General features: G+C 44.0%; 1 protein-coding gene across 1 annotated transcript; it reads right to left on the bottom strand.

The window, feature by feature from the left end:
* Nucleotides 1-2,566: 2,566 nt before the first annotated feature.
* On the bottom strand, nt 2,567-19,563 carry LOC103097798 (uncharacterized). The gene is made up of 14 exons (XM_056806283.1): nt 19,466-19,563; nt 19,174-19,301; nt 17,547-17,714; nt 15,896-16,104; nt 14,337-14,440; nt 13,963-14,081; nt 12,564-12,722; nt 12,053-12,261; nt 11,507-11,610; nt 10,798-10,916; nt 9,495-9,668; nt 6,447-6,649; nt 4,528-4,631; nt 2,567-3,567 (listed from the first exon to the last, which is right to left on the bottom strand). The coding sequence occupies exons 1-14, from the start codon at nt 19,536-19,538 to the stop codon at nt 3,398-3,400; spliced, it is 2,043 nt and encodes a 680-aa protein (XP_056662261.1). The 5' UTR covers nt 19,539-19,563; the 3' UTR covers nt 2,567-3,397.
* Between the last annotated feature and the right edge of the window lie 234 nt (nt 19,564-19,797).

Genomic DNA, 19,797 nt, shown 5'->3' with positions numbered 1-19,797 from the left:
TGATGAGGGGTCCTGCTGGGGACAGGTAACAGGGTAGCATAGTTCTTCTTGTGGTACTTATCTGTACAGGTTAGGGTTGTATCTTAAATACCCTGAAGCATTTCTCCATCAGTAGGCTGTGATGGATAAATTATGGCGGGGTTTCAAGGTAAAGGAGAAAGAACACTGGCTCTGGAGCAAGAGAATCTAGGTTCTAATCCCACCTCTGATGTGGATTGCTTGGGTGACAATGGGCAAGTGATCTCAATTCTGGGGGTTCAGTTTTCTCAACTGCAAAATGGGGGAGTTGGATCAGAAGGTCTCTGAGGTCCCTTTCAGCTCTAGATCTGTGAGCCAATCCTTTGGCTCCTGTTGATATCTCCAGCTTCTGCCATCTACCAGGGGAAGGAGCATGGTTCACCCATGATTCACCTGAAATCGTTTCCTTCCGACTTCAAGGGACCCCTAGTTCTAGTGTCTGGGGTTTGGTGAACAAGGACCATAATGTTTCCCTCTATCTCCTTTGTGAGATTCTAGAGTTTCCATGCTGAAAAGTCCCATTTTTACCAACAGATCAGAGACTCTGAGACTACAAGATTCAGTGAATCCAATCCTCTTCTCTTCCTTTCATCTTCTATGTGGTTTTGAAATCCCTCTCCCATGACTTTGATAGAGGGTCATCTATCCTCTGCTGAACATTTCCTGTGGTGGAGATGAACTCACTGCCTCATGAGGCATGGTGTTCTATTTTTGGAGAGCTCGGGCAGGAAATTCTTTGCACTTAACCTCTTTCAGTCTCAGTCCTCTCATTTGTATAGTAGGAATAATAATTGCACCCACCTTACTGATTGTTGTGAACATCAAATGAGATGAACTATGTTTATGTTTGTACTTAGCAAACTTTTAAACATCATTTAAATTTTAGTTATAATAATTATTAGCATTATTTCAATTGAGTGGAAAACTACCTCTTGTAGCAAATGAAATTCTCAAGAGGTAGAATGCCTTAATTTTAAATTAATTTATTAATTGACTGGTCAAGGCATCCTAACCCTGGTTGTCGACCCTCTCCACAATCCAACAGGGCAAAGGAGAGTGAACTCCTCTCGAACAAGTCTATATATACTCCTTGCAAGCTCATTACTTGGTCCCTTCCTGGTCATCCCGACATCTCTGATTGGTAAATAGCCACTGGGCAGATGGGCTCAGAGACCTCAACTTTTCCCTCCTGACCTCGTCATAAGAGAGCAGTGTCCTCTCTGGGGCTCCAGAAGATGTCAACACATGCAGAATGATGGTTGGAGTGCCTGACTTTAAGTGAGTCCAACATGGCTGCTAGAGCTTGCCCACTTTTCTTACCTAACAGAGTGATTGTTTATAGATAAATAAGGAGCTGATCTCCACCCTGCCTCTAACAAAAGCCAACCCAGTGAGATAATGAACAAGCGAGGCCTGGGAGTAAATGAAGGTAGCTAGAAGATGGCCAGCCTTCAAAATCTGAGGTTTAAGAAAGATTTCATCTAGAAATTGTTATAATTCCACATTAATTTTCCTCATTCTTTAACTTCCCACCATAGGCCCTAATTTAATAAAATCCTACCAACGTGTATCCAATTCCTTTGAACAGGACACCATCTAAGGAGCAGAATAAGTCTAATCTTTCTCCATATAACTATCCCTTTGCCATAAATCTTCCTTTCTCTATAGTAAACCTCTCTAGTTTATTTCTTTGATCCCCATAGGGCATAGTTTTGAGTCCCTTAACCATCTTGATCACCTTTTTTTTTTCTGAAAAAATCAAGCTTGTTAATAATGTTCTTCATCTAATTTGGTGCTGAGAATACTCCAGAAGTATAGTTTGGTTTGATACAGCTTTGTATAGCTTGACCCCCTCATCCAAATGACTTCTAGCATCTCCTAGTCCATTCAACTTTCCCTACCCCAAATTTCCCCCGGCTCTTTGATCCCTTTTCTATCATTTTAATTCAGCTAGTAGTACATAGTCAAGGCAGTGAGGTAGCACATTGGATAGAGGGCCAGGCTAGGAGTCAGGAAGACCTGAGTTCAAATCTGGCCTCGGACATTTACTAACTGTGTGACTCTAGATGAGTCACTCAACCCTGTTTGCCTCAGTTTCCTCATCTGTAAAATGAGCCGGAGAAGGAAATGTCCAACCATTCCAGTATCTTTGCCAAGAAAACTCCCACCAAGGTCACAAAGAGCTCACACAATGGAACCAAGTGAACAACAGCAACAGTATGTGGTTTAGTTAAGCTGAGGATAATTTGAGTCCTTCCAGGAGTGGTTCAGACTGGAGAAGTTATGAGCCCTGGGAGGATAGCATATTCTAGGAGAGCTTAAAAGGTGCTAGGATATAACTAAATTTGTACATGACTCAGGAAGGCTCCCGAGGGGCAAATGTAGGAAGATCAGGGGTTGGGGTTCCACCCTCAGATGAAATTGATGGAAATCACCAGAAGTGGCCATTGGTGGCTGCTGTTATTGGTATTCATTTAAATAAAACTAAAAAAAAAACTCCCAATCCCTTAAATAAATACTGACTTAGCCAGTCAGATTGTGGAAGCAGCTTTATTGGTGAGTAAAGAAACAGTTACATGGTAGATGGTGGTTCTGTGTGGTACAAGGTACATCTGAAAGGCAACTCAGGCCGCAAATCAGTTAGCCAGATGTGTTATACAAACTCAACTATAGACAAAGAATCTTAGAACCTCCAAGTTGGAAAAGACCTTAGAGGTTATCACCTAATCCAACTCAGAGCTGAACAGGACTTTTCTTTACAGTCTCCCTCATTGGTAGGTCTGAAAGATGAGTGAGTTGAAAATGAGAAAAATCAGAGAATTACAGATGTCAGCAACAGAAGGAATGTTAATGTGTCTCTAGTCTAACATCTTCATTTTACAGATGGAGAAACTGAGGCCCATGCTGGCTGAAAGAGATCCTCAAAGTCTCACATAGTCTACGAAACTTAGACAATGAATTTAATTGGGGAATAATGAAAACCACTTACACATAGGCTCTATAGCTTGGACTCATGTCTCAGGCTTGAGAAATGATCTATGGAGAGGTGATCTCCATTAGACCATGACCTGAGACCTGTCCCAGGCTCAGAGGACCAGGAGACAGAAACAGAGGCTGAGAAGCACATAATCAAGAGATTCAGAGAGAAGACAAAGATGGATTTCTTGGGTAGTCCAAAGCAGAAAGCTACTGTCATTCTTGTTTTATATGTATAATCCCTATCTCCTTTGCCACCTTAGTCCAGCCTGATTCTTGCCCTCAGGACTGGTCTGTTTGGAGATATCCATGCTGAGGCCAGAGGAAGAGAAATAATGTCCCAAGCAGGAAGGGAGGAGAGGTGAGGCTCCCTGGGCTCTGCTAGGAGCAGAAACCTTTGGTGTTAAATGTTGTGACTGGTGGTGTTGGTGGGGCACTGACTGGAAAAACTTACTCCATCGAAGGTTGGGTAAAGAGCCTGAAGATCACTGAGCAGGGCTTGTGAGCAGAATGGACCCAGGTTCATCTGCATCCAGTCCCTGGTATCAGACCCTGGTCTGTTACATGCTGAGCCTGTGGGACCAGAAATAGACAGGTAGAGATTCCGGTACAATCAATGTGTGTGTATGTGCTCATGAAATGCTGGCTGGCTTCCCTTTTTGGTGAAGAACCTGGATTCTGGTATTGGCTTTGGTGCTAACTCTCTGCTTGACCTGGGATGTCACCTCTCTAGCACCATCTGTGAAATGGGTGCTAGGAAGCACAATAAGAAGGTGTGGGGGAAAGTGTTTTGAAAATGTTTAAAGTACTAGGTGTACTAATAAAGCCCATCTTTAATCCCAGATACCAGGGTGGCTGGGCTGGTGGGTCTCTTGGAACTGCACTGGCTATGCTGATAGGATGCTGATAGGATGTCTTTACTAAGTTTGGTATTAATGTGGTGAGCACCCAGGTTATGGGGTGGAGGGGGCTAAGTCAGGTCAGAAAGGGATCAGGTCAAAGCTCCCATGCCAATCAGTAGTGGGACTAGATCTATAAGGCATGATAAAGAGAGCCAGTTTAAAAAAATATAAAAGGGAAAGTGAGAAGAGAGGGGAAAGAAGAGAAGAGAAGAGAGAGGGAGGGAGAGGGAGAGTGGATAGAGAGAAAAAGAGAGAAAAGAAATGGGGGAAAGAGAGAAGAGGGAGAGGAAGAGAAGAAGAAAGGAGGGAGGAAAGGAGAGAGAGAGAGCATGGGAGAGAGAGAAAGAGAGAGAGAGAAAGAGAAAGAAAGAGAGAGAGGGAGAGAGAGAGAGAGAGAGGGAGGGAAGCAGGGAGGGAGAGAGCACAAGAGAGAGAGAGCATAAGAGAGAGAAGGGGAGAGGGAGAAGGAAATGAAATATTTTACAAGTGGTAAAGAAATCTGCAAAGTTAAAAGCATTCTGGAGAATGTAGCTTTTAAAAATAAAACTGTATAAAATTATTGTTCATTATTATCATCATTATCATTGTGGACATAGGTTTTTGAGTCATTGGTTAGGATTTTAGTTCTTACCTGTCTCAGCAAATTGTGCAGTCAAGTATTCCTTCTGAAATCCATATACAGCTTGTTTCTGCTTAGGTGACAATTCCAGGAACACTCCCCCAATGGTCTTTATGCTAGAAAACAAGTCACCAGATTGGTGGTCAGGTCTAAGCACCTTACCAAGGGCTTCCTCTCATAAGATCCTTCCTGCTTATTTCTACTCAACAGGTACCAGAATGAGAAAGGTGAGAAAAATGGGAAAGAAGGAATTTTCAAGGAGTGTGTTGGATGGTGGCACCTGATGGTGGACAGTGATATTACAGCCCAGCTCTACTGACTATTGCAAATATCCCAATAAAAGGAGGAAAGGAATTAAGTCTTAGGAGGTATGAGTTAGAGGATCTCTGGGAGTCAGAGAAATTCCTTGGGATTGAGGATAGATCATTAAAGAAGAAAGGCATATTAGTGGGAGAAGGGATGCAGAGTTGATGAACGAGCTAAGAAATTCTCAGAGTATTACAAAGTAAAACTTAACAGTCCTAGCTTGTGGACATCTTACAACAGAGCTCCATGTGAGTATTCTTTCAACTTTTTTGACAAACATTTTCAAATCTGTTTTAGGAAGTGTTTTCATTTCCCAGAGGAATATGCCTTCAATTTTATAGCTAAAGTCAGTGTGAAAGTAGGATTCCCTTTGTATTCACTTTATAAACCACAAGATTCATAATAGAAAAGGACCTTAGAGATCACCTAATTTAGGCCCTCATTTCGAAGATTGAAGAAATTGGGGCTCACAAGGTTTAATTGAATTGACCAAAGTCATATACTGTGCCTATGCTTACTTATCTTGGGTCAGATGGTGATACAGCTGCACTTTGCGGGCATTGGTTAACTGGTCTTGTATAAATGGGTATACTTAACCAAGCAATAAGGACATATATTATAGAGTGGGTGAAATTTATGATATATTCTGAATACTTGGATACATTTGGGCCCCAATTTACATAAAAAACAGCCCCCCTTACCTTCCATGTTAGAATCAATACCGTGTATTGGCTCTAAGGCAGAAAAGTGGTGGCAGCTAGGAACAGTACTAGAAACCACAACAAACTTAAAATGTATATAGATGAATGCAACAATGATTACTGTCACTATTCCAAGCTCACTGTCAGCCAATCAACACATACATTCAGAAAAAGGGACCCAGGGATCTTAGCTGACCAGAAGTTCAGTAAGAGTCATTGATATGAGGCAATACACTGTAGAGGTCAAAGGAAGAACATCTTATGATTTTATAATTTAATATAATTTAATAATCATTAATAGGAGGGCAACATCAAGAATGAAGCCCTCTCTGTTCTCTCAGGCTATATCTGACCTATTGTAAACAGTTCTGGATACTGGATTTTAGGAGGGATGTAGACAAGCCAGAACCTGTCAGAAGGAGTGCAATTAGGATAATGAGGGGACTTGAATCGATGTCATATAAGGATTGATAGAAGGGAATGGTGTATTTTTTTTAGCCAGGAGAACAGAAGATTTAGGAAATGGGAAAGACATTGGATCACAGGAATTGGATCCAGAAGTGATGCTGAAGATCATTTGGTCTGATTTTTTAAATTTGATAGATGATGATAGTTATACTCAAATATTTGAAGGTTTACCATGTAGAAGAAAGATTATATTTGTCTTACTTGACCCTAGAGAGCAGAACTATGGGCGATAGCAGAGATAAAAAGTTGAGGAATGGAATTGGTCCCCTTGTAAGGTATCCCTGGCATTGGAGGTATTTAAACAAATGTGAGGTGATCCTCCATTAGGGAGAAAGAGGAGAATTTTTCCCCCTTGTGGTTGGACATCATTAGCTCTAAGATCCCTCCAGTTCAGATTTAATGGTCTCCAAAGCAATAATGAGTGTCCCCAGCTCTAAGGGCCAGGGTACTACTTACAAGGCCTGGTAATGTGAACATGTCATGGAGTGTGGCAGCATCTCTAGGCTGGTGACATTCACCCCAGGAAGCAGGACCTTCAGGCGGGCAAACCATGTGCTGGCTTCTTCGGGAGACATGGTGGGGACTTTGGGGAAGACCATCTCTGCTGACTTGAGCATCATGGTGTCCCGTACTTTGGAGTTGGCTAACAAGGCAGGGTTCTGGGATTGCATCCAGATAGGAGAGAAAGAGAAAAACATGCCTAGTAAGCCCATGGTTACTGAGTCTGGGTCAGATGGGAATTCAGCTGTGCTTTGTGGGCATTGGTTAACTGGTCTTGTACAAATGGGTAAACTTACCAGGCAACAAGGACTCAATTGCACAATGGGTAAGACCTGTGGTATATTTTGGATACTCGGATAGTTGGATACGTGGATAGTTCTGACCCCAACTTATCTTGTAGCCATCTTTCCCTCTAAATTTCAACCTGTACTCTGTGTTCCCCCAAGGAGCAGAAGTGACACAACTATGGCATTGGTTTAGTCAAACTAGACTCTTCACTGTTCCCCAAAACATGCTGAGTTTCTTCTTGTCTCTGGACCTCAGATTGTGCTATTTTCTTCATTTTCTAGAATACTCTCCCTTCCTCTCTGCTCACCCTGATCCTCCTGACCCTGCAAGCCCCAGTTTATTCACACAGCTGGGCAGGTACACAGATGGAAAAGAACCAGTCTCTGCCACTGATTTGTGTGACTTTGGCAAGTAAGCTCCCCCCTCTGGGTCAGGGGTAGTATTAATAATACCTCACCTCTGTATAGTGCTTTAAAGTTTATAAAAGATTTTATACAGGGTGTCCTCTGAGTTAGGGGTAGTGTTGATATTACCTTACATCTACATGATGTTTTAAAGTTTGTAAAAGATTTTATACAGGGTCCTAAAAAGCTTAGAGCATTAAGCCTGCATAGACTTGTACCTCACAACAAGCAGAAGTTCTACAGGTATTATTCTTCCTATTTAATGAAAGAGGAGATTGAGACTCAGGATGGTTAAATGAATCGTCAGGGGTCATAAAGCTAATCAGAGGTGGAATTTGAACTTAGGTTTTCCTGATTCCAAGTCTAGTACTCTCTCCCCTCTGGAACTTTGTCCAGAAGACTCATGGATGAATCTCAAACCAGGGCCTAACCTCTGAGGATGAAAGTCACTATTCATTTTGGGCACATGGAGAACAAGAGAACCAGACAGTCCAGTTCTAGCAAGAATTAAGGGCCAACAAACTGGAGGATTTATATGTGAACTGGAATGACCTACAGGAATTGATGCAGAGTGAAAGGAGCAGAACCAGGAAAACATTGTACACAGAGATGGATACACTGTGACACAATAGAATGTAACTGACTTTGCTACAAGTAGCAATGCAATGATCCAGGACAATTCTGAAGGACTTATGAGAAGGAACGCTATCCACATGCAGAGAAAGAACTGTGGGAGTGGAAACACAGAAGAAAAAAACATATGATTGATTACATGGTTTGAGGGATATATGACTGGGGTTTTAGCTTTAGAAGAACACTATTAAAATATGATTAATATGGAAATAGGTTTTTAACAATGATACATGTATAACATTGATACATGTATAATTGCTTGTCAGCTCTGGGAGTAGGGAGGGAAGAGGGGAGAAAAAAACATGAATCTTATAACCATGGAAAAATATTCTGAATAAACAAATAAAAAAAAAGAATTAAGGGCCAAGGGGCAGCTAGGTGGCTCAGTAGATAGAAAGCTAAGCCTGGAATCAGGTAGACATGGGTTCAAATGTGACCTCAGATACTTCCTAGCTGTGTAAGCCTGAGCAAGTTACTTAACCCTAAATTGCCTAGCCCTTACTACCCTCTGTCTTAGAATTGAGACTTAATATTGATGCTAAGATAGAAGGTAAAGGTTAAAAAAAAGAATTAAGGACCTATAAAGACTAGAAAGTCTAATGGGTTAGAATAGCTTAGAAAGTTTGGTACTGAGGGGGCAGCTGGGTAGCTCAGTGGATTGAGAGCCAGGCCTAGAGATGGGAGGTCCTAGGTTCAAATTTGGCCTCAGACACTTCCCAGCTGTGTGACCCTGGGCAAGTCACTTGACCCCCATTGCCTAGCCCTTACCACTCTTCTGCCTTGGAGCCAATACACAGTATTGGCTCCAAGACAGAAGGTAAGGGTTTTTATTTTAAAGAAAAAAAGAAAGTTTGGTACTGTCCTGATTAGAATGGTGTGTTTTCCTTTTATGTATGCTTCTAATTACCTTACCCATGAGTCTTATTTCTGAATTAGTATCTTCTCTTTCCCTTTTTAATTAAACCCTAGGAAATCCACTTTCATGATCTGGGATATGCTGTAGACAAGGGCAAGAAGGGAAACGGGGGAAACAAGCTAGAATAGTAATAGCAGAGGAGAAATGTTAATTAGAGAGCAGGTGCAGTAAACTTTTTACTGAAGAGACTAAAAAGGGCTAATTAGCAGAGAATATGGTTCACTTTCTCACTCCATTTTGTCAGACACAGTATAGACCAGGGGTTCTTCATTCCAGGTGTCTGAACTTGATTTAAAAAAAATATTTTGGTAATTACATTTCATAATAATTAACTTTCTTTACAATCCTAAGTATTTATTTTATACATTTTAAAATGGGTAGCTAGATGATGCAGTGGATAGAATGCTGATCCTGGAGTCAGGCAGATTCATCTTCCTGAGTTCAAATCTGGCCTCAGGCACTTATTAGTTGGGTGACCCTGAGCAAGTCACTTAACCCTCTCAGCTTCTTCATCTATAAAATGAAAAAAGCAATGGCAAATCACTCCATTATCTTTGCTAAGAAAATTCCAAATGGAGTCACGAAAAGTCAGATAGGCCTGAATGGAGAAGGAGGAGGGTACCTTAATAAGTAAGCCCAAGGAATAATAAAAAGGTAATAGGAAAAAACAAAAGGGACTGAGAAAAGAGGAAATTGGAAGAGAAACGAGCTTTACTTGCCCCTTGGAAGAAAGGCGCCAGCTGAAGGTAACCTGGGATTTACCTTCAATATAAAGATGTTAAAGTCTTCCAGGTAGGCAGTCAGATGGCTCAACGGGTCCTTCCGGATCCTGATGGTCTCCAGGACAGAGCCAACTCCAGAGGGACTATAGATGATGCCACTGTGGATGGTAATTTGGGCGAGAACACTGTCTGAGAGGAGGTCCAGGGAGTCCAGCTGGAAGTTGGCAATTTGTCAGGATAGACAAGAAGAGTACAATGTTTGAGAATGAACATGCGTGTGTGTGAGCCCGTGAGTACTAGAATGTGGGTATGTATACGTACATGCACAACAAATCATACAAATGGTTGTTATATTGTGTCTGTATGTTTGTATAAATGACTGGGCAGGTGTGGTGTTAGATTCCTATGTGACCTAAATATATATGTGGATGACTGCATGTGCAGGGTCTTTTTATTTTTAATTGTCTTTCCCCCAATTACATATAAACTCAATTTTAACTTTCTTTAAAACATTTTTTGAGTTCTGAATTCTTTCCCTCTCCCTTCTCATGGCAGTAAACACTAGAACAGGGCCTTTTCCAACCATTGTAATAGGTCCCTCTCAGGCTTTATTTTTATTGATTCTATCATCCAACGGATGATAGTTCCATTTAATCCACAAAATGGATGCATGCCTTCTCTGCTTTTTTTTCAAGACTTTGGCCCTCATCTGTTCAACTGTTAAAAATTAATCAGAGATCTGGCCTCAGATGCTTCCTAGCTGCGTGACCCTGGGCTAGTGACTGAATCCCAACTGCCTAGCTCTTGCCACTCTTCTGCCTTGGAACCTATTCCTGGTAGTGACTCTAAGACAGAAGGTAAGGGTTTAAAAATCAATCATAGAGGCTTGTGGCACTCCACTTGACATACATCCAAGTCACAATTGGGTTTAGTTATTCAGCCATTTCTAAGCCTGCCAGATGACATTGTTTCCTAGCTCAGAACTCCATCTTGTCCCAAAGGACAGCCTTGAGAGACTTTATCAATCATCTTGCTGAAATGCAGGAAAACCAAGACTATGGCATTCCCTTCATCTGCTAGCCTAGTAACCTTGTCAAAAAAGAAATCGAGGCTAGTTTGATCTGACTTATCTACATGAACCCGACACACAATGATCACTGCTTCCTTTTTCAAATCTTCATAAAGTTATCCCTTAAAGACGCTAGAATTTTGCCAGGAGCTCTCCATGAAAACCCAAGTCTCCACTGCTTTTCCTACACTCTTACATTCGACTTCATGATTAGATTGATTGAACCATATACCCATGGGTGCCTGAATGCCAAGGGTGTCAGCATGATACTCACCCCCTGGAAATCACCCTTCAGTGTAGTGAGGTCTTTGTAAGAGGCATAGGGGCTGAAGGCACCAAAGTATTTGTGTAACCACAGCTGATCAGTCACAGCATCCTGGGTACAAGCAGAGCCTATGGGAAGAAGGAGGGTTGGGATGGCTCCTGGAGCCAGCTCTGTCCCAGGACAGGAGGTGGTAGCATTACTGAGATAATCTTTGTGGGTCAGGGGAATGGATGGATGAATGTGGAAGCCTATGACCTAGCTCCTTAGATTCTGTCATGAGATAGAGAAGAAAGGGAGACCATCTAGATCTGTAGGTACAAGGACACATCTCCCATCTAGATTCCATAGGTACCAGGAGTTGGCTTTTGTTTTAAACTCAGGATGATAGAAGAAACTGGCAGCATTTCATCCCCTACTCCATTCTTCAGGCCAGAATCTATCCCCAAGGATCATGTCCATTGCCTACTACTACTATGGACAGCAGAGAAGAGAGTGAGCCTCCCATTGTGTCTGGGGCTGAGTGTTTGAGTTAGCTCAAAGATGAGAGTTTAATAGGCTATAGATCTATTCCTGCCTCAGATCAGAACAGAGTTACCGTTCTGGTGACCTCATCTTAGAAACACCGCTGAACAAATTGGGCTGGGCCAGGGAATCTCAAGGCATGGTGTCTGGTTGTCTAGGAATCTCTGACCCTCTTAGCAGACCCCAGCCTGGGCACCTGTGTTTTGCTGCTGGGTCATCAGTACTCGTTGCAAAAAAGCGTAGATGTCTGTTGGGTGTTCATATGTTCCATTAGCCTTGTGTGTGTCCAGGACTTGGACCCTGGAAAGGACAGAGTTAATCCACTTAGGGCCATAGAGGCAATTTCATCAATTGTTCTTAGATTGTTAGATTCCTCATGATTTGCTCTTCCTACTGAATATGACCCCTTGGGATTCTGAATGGAAAGAAGCCTTGGACAAATTCACTCACACTATGATGTGAAGGACTGAATGGGCAATCCCTCCTGGAGATGCTTACATTTAGAAAAGAGGAATGGGGAGGGCATCTGATTCTTAGTATAGGAGCCCTGGTAACATCAGTCATCTTCCTAAGTCTACAGATTTTGTCTCCCCCCATTACGAAGAGCCATCTCCCCAATAAAGTGAGAGACTGTTGACTGGACACCCAGTAGATACTTTGTAAGAGCTACAGAATCAAGGATGTCTTGGCTCATGGTTATCCTACAACCCTCCTCACTACCTCAGGATTCATCCAAGCTTACAGGGCAGCTAGGGAGTCACACGACATGTCGATGGGCAAAGAGCCGAAGTTCTGTGCATCCAGGCCCGTCAGGAAGAGAGTCAGCTTGTCTCCAAACCAGGCAGTGTACTCCTCTGGGCCAAATGCTAGCATCGATGGGCTCAGGTGGCAAAGGATTTGACCCAGGATGGTACGGGCCACTTCAGCACTCGGGAGCTGGGTGAGGTGATGCTGCAGTCAGGAGAGTTCAAAAGGCACAAAAGAGATTAGGGTCAGCCTGGCCCCTGGCTTCAAAGGGGAGGCCTGAAGCTAATGCCCAAGGCCCAGGGAGAAACAGGGACACAGACACAGTCTGGGCAAAACTGTCCTATGATTAGACTGCTGCCCTGGGCTAAGATCAGGGGCTCAGTGAGTTCTTACCTGACTGATTCATGTCACTAGGCTGAAGGGAGACCAGATAAAGGCTACAAAGGCTCGCTTCTTTTCTAGGTATGTACCCCTTACCCTGTGGTCAGCACTCAGGACTCCCTTACCTCCTGGGCCTCTTTGTTGAAGGCATCCAAGAATGGCCCAACATCAGTATCACTCAGGGATGCCATGACCTTGCCCGCTTGGATGCTGTCCCTTAGGATGTTGCTTGTCACTATGAAGCCTGCAACCTGTTCAGGGCTGAGGGAGCCCAGTGTGTCCATCTGGGGGAGAGGCATAGAAGATGGGGTTAGGAGATGCTCAGGATAAAGGACATGGGGTGCCCAAGTCGGGGAGTCTGATGTGGAGGGAAAACGTGTAAAATTCTTTGTAAATCTTTGAGAAGAGATATGTAAATGCTAGTTCTTATAACGATCATCTTCTGAGCACCGGAGAAAGGGAAGAGATGTGTCACCGTCTGCAGGAAGCCTCTTCTGCCCTCCCTTCTCCCAAAAGAGATGATCTTTTCCTTGCACTGTATATAACTTATAGTTCATTTTCCCACTTGTTGTCTCTCTCATTAGAATGTGAATTTCTTGAGGGTTGGGACTATTTTTGGCTTTCTTTTTGCCCCAGGAGTCAGCATCATCTGGCACATAGTAAGTGCTTAATAAATTCTTGCTGAATGATCCAGGACAATTTTGAGGGACTTATGAAAAGAATGCTATCCATATTGAGAGAAAGAACAGTGGGAGTAGAAACATAGAAGAAAACATATGATTGATCACTTGTTTATATGGATAGATGATTTGGGGTTTTGGTTTTAAAAGATTACTTTGTTACAAAAATGAAGTAGGTTTTGAGTGATAATATATGTACCCAGTGGAATTGCTTGCCAGCTCTGAGAATGGGGAGAGAAGAGGGGAGGGAGAGAACATGAGTCATATAACCATGGCAAAAAAATTTTAAAATAAAATTTAAAATAAAAAAATGCTTACTGAGGGGGCAGCTAGATGGGTCAGTGGATAGAGAGCCAGTCCGTGAGTCAGGATGTCTTGGGTTCAAATTTGGTCTCAGATACTTCCTAACTGTGTGATCCTTAGTATTGAATCTCAGAGAGAAGGCAAGGGTTTAAAAAGATGCTTTCTGGTGGATTCATTTTTAGCTGGATATAGAGAGACTTGGGGAAATCTGGGGAGAGGCCACTAGAATAACCAAAGGAATGGAAAAGGGCAACAGAAGGAGATGGGATAAGAGATGGTGTTGGACAAGCTCTTGGTGGATTGTCACAGAGCACTCTGGGCTCCAGCAGCCTCATTTTTGTAGTGCAAACAAAGAATAGGTTTAAACTGATGTGAGGATTTGAGCTAGAGATTAGGATTTCCCGGGGGCCGGAGTGGCAAATGCTGGTAAGGAAGGTTGAGGAACGTCTTCTTGAGCTGCTTCTAATACAATCATGAAGCTGGAGACTGGTGCACATGACCTGCTAAGGGGATCACTCCGGCGAGCTTTGGGGCTACTTACAGCATTGAAATCTGGGTACAGTTTGACAAGGTCCTTGTAGGAGGCCAAGAACTTGAAGGAGGCCAGGTTTGCCTGCAACCATCCAAGGCTGCCCTGGGTATTTTCAGAGCAGGGTGCACCTGGAACAGAGTGGCAGAATGTGTGGTCGTCCTTGGGTGGGGGCTTCCCAAAGATGTGTTTCTCCCCTTTTATGAGTTTCTTCTTGGGATCAGAGCAGAAAAGACTTCACTGCCCAGGTGTGGGCACGGCCATAAGGTATCACTGTGATTCTGGTGTCTGCAAATCCCAATCTCAACTCCGGTCCTGAATTCTCTGGGGGACCAATAAACTCATGTGAGCCTGCTGAGGTACTCGGGAATGCCAATGGATCTTACCTGTTTGCACTGGGCGAGAGAGGAGGTAACCTTGGGCAAAGTTGAACACGTCCTGCCGGGTGGTGAGAGCCATCTGCTGGAAACTCTGCTCTAGGCCACTCATGCTGTTGGTGGAAGGGAAGATTCAGGGCTCGGTCTGCTTAGGACCCCAGCCTCTTCTTCTGCCCTTACTTGGAGGAAGAAGGCACTGGGTTCCAACTCTGCCTTAGATACTATCTGTATGACTTTGCTGTTATTCACTTGTTTCAGCTTTCAGTCACATCTGCCTCTTGGTGACCCCATTTGGGATTTTCTTGGCAAAGATACCAGAATGCTTTGCCATTTCCTTCTCCAGCTCATTTTTCAGATGAGGAAACAGAGGCAAACAGGGTTAAGTAATTTGCTCAGGATCACTCAGCTAGGAAGTGTCTGAGGCCAGATTTGAACTCAGGAAGATGAGCCTTCCTGGCTTCAGGGTCAGTACCCTATCCACTGAGCCACCTGGCTGCATGACCTTGTGACACTTAACCTCTCTGGGCCTCAGTTTCTCCATTTGTAAAATGAGGAGGTTGGCATAGATGGCCTCTAATTTCTCTTTTGACTGTATCTTTAATCTTGTTTGCACAATCCTGCCCATTACCCACCATCCTGGACCTCATGGTAGGCACCAGGGCCATAAAAATTCCTCCAAAAAATCTTGGTGCCTGGAGAATCTATTACGGACCCTTGCTCCAACTGAAGACATGACCATGATGGCTTTTGCCCTCTCTAATCCCCACTGAAGATAAATAGCATGGAGCAGACCCAAGGCCATGTGGATCCTAGACTGGGGGCCCTGCCTCATCAGAGAAGAAGGTGGTTTGAGCCTCTTGGTGTTCCCTTCGCTCAGCCAGGGGAAAGTTGTCCCATACTTTCCCCGGTTCTGAATTAGAAAGAAGTCCAGCTGGGCCCAACACTAACCTTTTCCCTCTCCCATTATAGAATTGTAGACTTTTTTTACAGATAAGGAAACTGATCCTGAGTGGCTCAATTACTTGATGATGGCCATTCAGGTAGCAAGTACTTGAAACAGGTCATCTGGCACCATAATTTGGGGCCTTGATTATAATGAATTCGAGGAGTGATTCTGTCCTGTATCATTGATCTACTAATACCTTGCTTTCTTTGTCTTAGCAACCACTCCAAGGGCAGGGGTAGGCAAATGGGATTAAGTGACTTGCCCAGGGACACACAACTAGAGAGTGTCTGGAGGCCAGATTTAAACTCAAGTTTTTCCAACTCTAGTGCCAGCTAGCCTGGGATGGGATTTTAGTCCAGCTCTTCCTCATTCTAGGTCCAGGGTCCCATTCATTACACTATCTCAAAGGTACGCTGTCTTCTCAGGTCCCAGGACAAGTGTGGTTCCATGTGCATCCCGACAGCATGGTTAAACATAGGGAGGAAATGAAGGACAGAAGCTTCATATTTTTTGGGAATCCTGGGAACTGGTAGGTTGAGGCCAAGTTCCAGGGAAGAGAGCTCTGGTGTCCACTGGTTCCAGGGCAGGAAGGAGCAGCGTCTTAGAGGCCAGCTTTACTTACACAATTTGGAAAATTCCACAAGGCATGTTCTTGGGGAGGCCAGCGAGGGCTTCAGCATTGATGCTGGGGAGCCAGAGGCCAAGCTTTAGTCTGAACCAGTCCTTGTACTCCTGGGGGCTGAGGCTAGTGAGGCGGGTTCGCACTTTGTTGAAGATGGCTGCAAACATGGCATCACGGACAGGCACGTTGGTCAGGGCTGAGATTCCCTTCTGTAAAACCAAAGGGGGCCTTGGGCAGCAGGACATCTCAGGCCCAGGCTGTCCAGGATCCTGGGCCTAACAGGGGGTGCCCCAGGGTGTTTGTGGGGGGGTCATCTTCTCGCAGCTTAATTTCTGGCTTTGATTATATTTAATTCAACAAGTGGTTCTGCCCTGTATCATTTGTCTACTAATACTAGTACTACTGTTTTTAAAAACTGTACTTTCTGTTTTAGTAACAACTCCAGGATAGCCGGGCAAGAGCTAAGCAAACAGGGCCACACAGCTGGGGCCACATTTGAACCCAGGTCCTCTTGACTCCAGGTCTGGCTCTCTATTCACTGAGCCACCTAGCTGTTCTTAGGATTACTATTAATAACTACAACACTTTAAACTTTGCAAAGCATTTATACATATTATTTTATTTAATCCTCACAACCGTCCTGAAAGGCAGGTGCTATTATCCTTATTTTACAAATGAGGAAAACTGAGTCTGAGAGTGGTTAAGTAACTTGTATTTGAGGTAGGATTCAAACTCAGCTCCTTCTGACTTCAAGTCCAACTCTCTATGTATTATATCTTCTAGATACTTTCCATATGTGTTTAAGGCTTGTTTTCCCAGTCCCAAGGGTCAGGGCTTCATCCTCCTTTCTCAAAACTCTTTTGTCTCCTCCTGTTTTTCTTCCTTTTCTTTTTTTCTTCTCATCTCTTTCTCCCTCCTCTCTTTTCTTCTCTTCCTCCCCCTTCCATCTCCATCTCCCTCCCTCCTTCTCTCTGTCTCTCTCTCTGTCTCTCTCTCTGTCTCTCTTTCTCTCCCCACCCCAATCCCTCTTCCTTCTTTCCCCTCTCTCCCTCCCCTTCTCTCTTTCTCTCTCTCCCTTCCCTCCTCTAACATCCTCTGTCTCTGTCTTCTTCTCTGTCTGTCTTTCTGTCTTCTTTTCTCTTCTCCTTCCTTCTCTCTCCCCAGACAATGAGTTCTCTGACATCAGAGACCATTTCTCATCCTCCTCCTGCCCCTTCTGACTATGTCCAGCACCAGTACAGGCACTCAGTTAAATATTATTTTGATTTTATCTGATTCTTGGTCCCAGGAAAGGGAGAGATTAGTTACATTTGAACAGAATAAAGGCTTTCTGGGTACAGGGACAGTTTTATTTTATCTTTCTATTTCAAGTGCTCAGCAAAGGGCTTGGCATACAATAGGCGCTTTAATAAATGTTTCTTGCTTGACTATTTGAGAGCCCTGCCTGAGGGCTGAAAGTGTGATGGCACTGGGCACCTCTATTTGGGGGCATGGAGTTCCTTCCTTGCTTCTGGCTCCTTGGATGTTCCCTGGACATAGCCCCATGTCTCCTTAGAAACCTGCAGGATCCCAGGGTAGCTCTCCCAACCTACCTGCCATGGGGGGTTAGCATTTAGTTGCCCCTGTGCCAGGGTGCTGAGCCTTGGGTTACCTGTTGGGCCACGGAGACAAATTCTGTGACAAAAGCAATTATGCTGGATACAGATCTGCTCTCCAGTGTCGATAGGAGGGTTTCCACAAGCCCCAAGTCATCTAGGACACCCGGAGTGAAGAACACATGGACCAGTTGTGTTGATGTGAGGTTTTCCCGAACGTCAACCTGGCAAAGAGATGTAGTCACTGTACCTTAGAATTCTTGTCCTCACTCCTCTTTCACATCAATCATCTCTCTTAGCCCTACACTATTCCTTAGATGAAACTAGGACAAGGAATGTTAGAGTAGTAGACAAAAGGGTAAATGGAGACCCAAAGAGATCAGATGGTGAATTCATTATCCCACAGAGAGAGAGATACAGAACTGGCACTAGAACTCAGGGAATCATTTAGTATAGACCTTGCTACTTCGAGAAAGACATTATAATCTAGGAAGAGAGGAGCCGGAAAGAAAAACAACTCTGACTCCTGTTAGGGGCTGATATGAAAAAGGCAAGTTTGTAGGACTTGAAACCTTTCCAAGAAAGTTTAAGCCATAGTAGCCTTGCCAGGGGAAGATTTTATACTGACCAAGGCATACCCACCCTATTTATACTGTTCATTGGATCATAGCCTCAGGGCTGGATGGGACCTTGGAGGCCACCCAATCCAATCTCTTCATTTTAAAAAATAAAGAAACTGGGGCAGCAAAGTGGCTCAGTGGATTGAGAGCCAAGCCTAGAGTTGAGAAGTCCTAGGTTCAAATCTGACTTCAGACACTTCCTTGCTATGTGATCCTGGGCAAGTCACTTAACTTCCATTGCCTAGCCCTTGCCATTCTTCTGAATTGGAACCAATACACAGTAGTGAGTTTAAGACAAAAGATAATGGTTTTAACAAAATGAGGAAACTGAATCCCAGGGAGGTTGTTACTTGTTAACTGATTGACCCCTTGCTGTAGGATTTGAACCCAGGTCCTTTTATTCATTCTTTTGACTTAGAATTCTCTCCATTCTCATTTTGCTTTTTTAAATCCTAATTCTTTTTTTTTTTTTTAAACCCTCACCTGGAATCAATGCCGTGTATTGGTTCTAAGGAAGAAGGGCAGTAAGGGCAAGGCAATGGGGATTAAGTGACTTGCCCAGGGTCAGACACCTGAGATCTGAGGGCAGATTTGAACCCAGGAACTCCTATATCTAAGCCTGGCTCTCAATCCACTAAGCCTCCTCACTGCTCTGGTTTCTTCATTTTTTAAAATGAGGAGATCAGATTGGGTGGCCTCCACGGCCTGCTGCCCCCATTCCTAACTATGCTTAAAGCTCTGTTGATAGCTCAAGTCTCATTCTTTCCATTGAAGCACTCTCTAATTTTTCCATCCTCCAGTGCTGCTGTCCCTCAGATGACGTTTCTTGTCAGAAGTACTCGGGCACCTAGCATGTCCTGCTTTCGATTCTTTTCCATAGCACATGCATGACTCCCACGAACCCAGAGGCTGGGATGTTGCCTAGGCAAAGCCTGGATTTCCTCCTTCTCCTCACTCCTCATGGACCCACCCAGGTAGCTCAGGAAACCCTGGGTAGGTGACTGACTGATATCTGTTGGCCCAAGAAGGCCCTTTCAGCAAGTGATGGGGTATTGGGACTCACGCCATTGAAGTCATCCTTCAGTTTCATGAAATCCCCATATTCAGCATTAACTGCAAATGGCCCGAAGTTCTTCCACAGCCAGTCCTGACTCCTCGTTGTGGCTTCCATGCTTCCACCACAGGCTGAACCTATGGAGATAGAGGATTTTTCTGAAGCAGATTTGGAACTCCAGACAATTTTATGAAGTCCAGCTCAGTCAGGGTACCTTCTTATCCAGAGATGCTATAGGATGCTCTGGACAAAACTTCCCTCCCACTTCTCTTCCCTTTCTCCTTTGGGTCCCCGGGATTACCTGTAGTGTTTGCCTGGATTCCAAGGAAAGCCACCAAGGCCTGGACCACACCTTGTCTATTCTCGGGTGCCATGGAGGAGTAGGCAGCCCCGAGAGATGCCACACTGAGGAAAGAACACCAGATGGCATTGAGGCAGGCATCTGTCCCTATAGCACAGCCCTTCCCATGTTAACCAGAATCTCAGAGATGTAGCATTAGCATTTAAGAACTAGAAGAGACCTAGTTTGACCCCCTCAGTTAAAGATGAAGAAAGTCAGGTGTAGAGAAGGAAATGATTTGCCCAAGGTCACACAGTGAGGTACAGAAAGAGCCAGATTTCTTGGTTCCCGAT

This window comes from Monodelphis domestica, chromosome 7 (assembly GCF_027887165.1).
Source record: "Monodelphis domestica isolate mMonDom1 chromosome 7, mMonDom1.pri, whole genome shotgun sequence".
Lineage (NCBI taxonomy): Eukaryota > Metazoa > Chordata > Mammalia > Didelphimorphia > Didelphidae > Monodelphis > Monodelphis domestica.
The sequence above is the reverse complement of the archived record's forward strand: the minus strand, read 5'-3'. Positions and strand labels throughout refer to the sequence as shown.

Excerpts from the sequence above, each read along its gene's own strand:
- LOC103097798 (XM_056806283.1), bottom strand. The coding sequence starts at position 19,538 with ATGGCACCCGAGAATAGACAAGGTGTGGTCCAGGCCTTGGTGGCTTTC. Across the intron at positions 16,105-17,546 it reads TTGTCTCCGTGGCCCAACAG|AAGGGAATCTCAGCCCTGAC; the intron begins GTAACCCAAGGC and ends TTGGTTTTACAG. Across the intron at positions 9,669-10,797 it reads TGAAGGGTGATTTCCAGGGG|CTGGACTCCCTGGACCTCCT; the intron begins GTGAGTATCATG and ends GCCAACTTCCAG.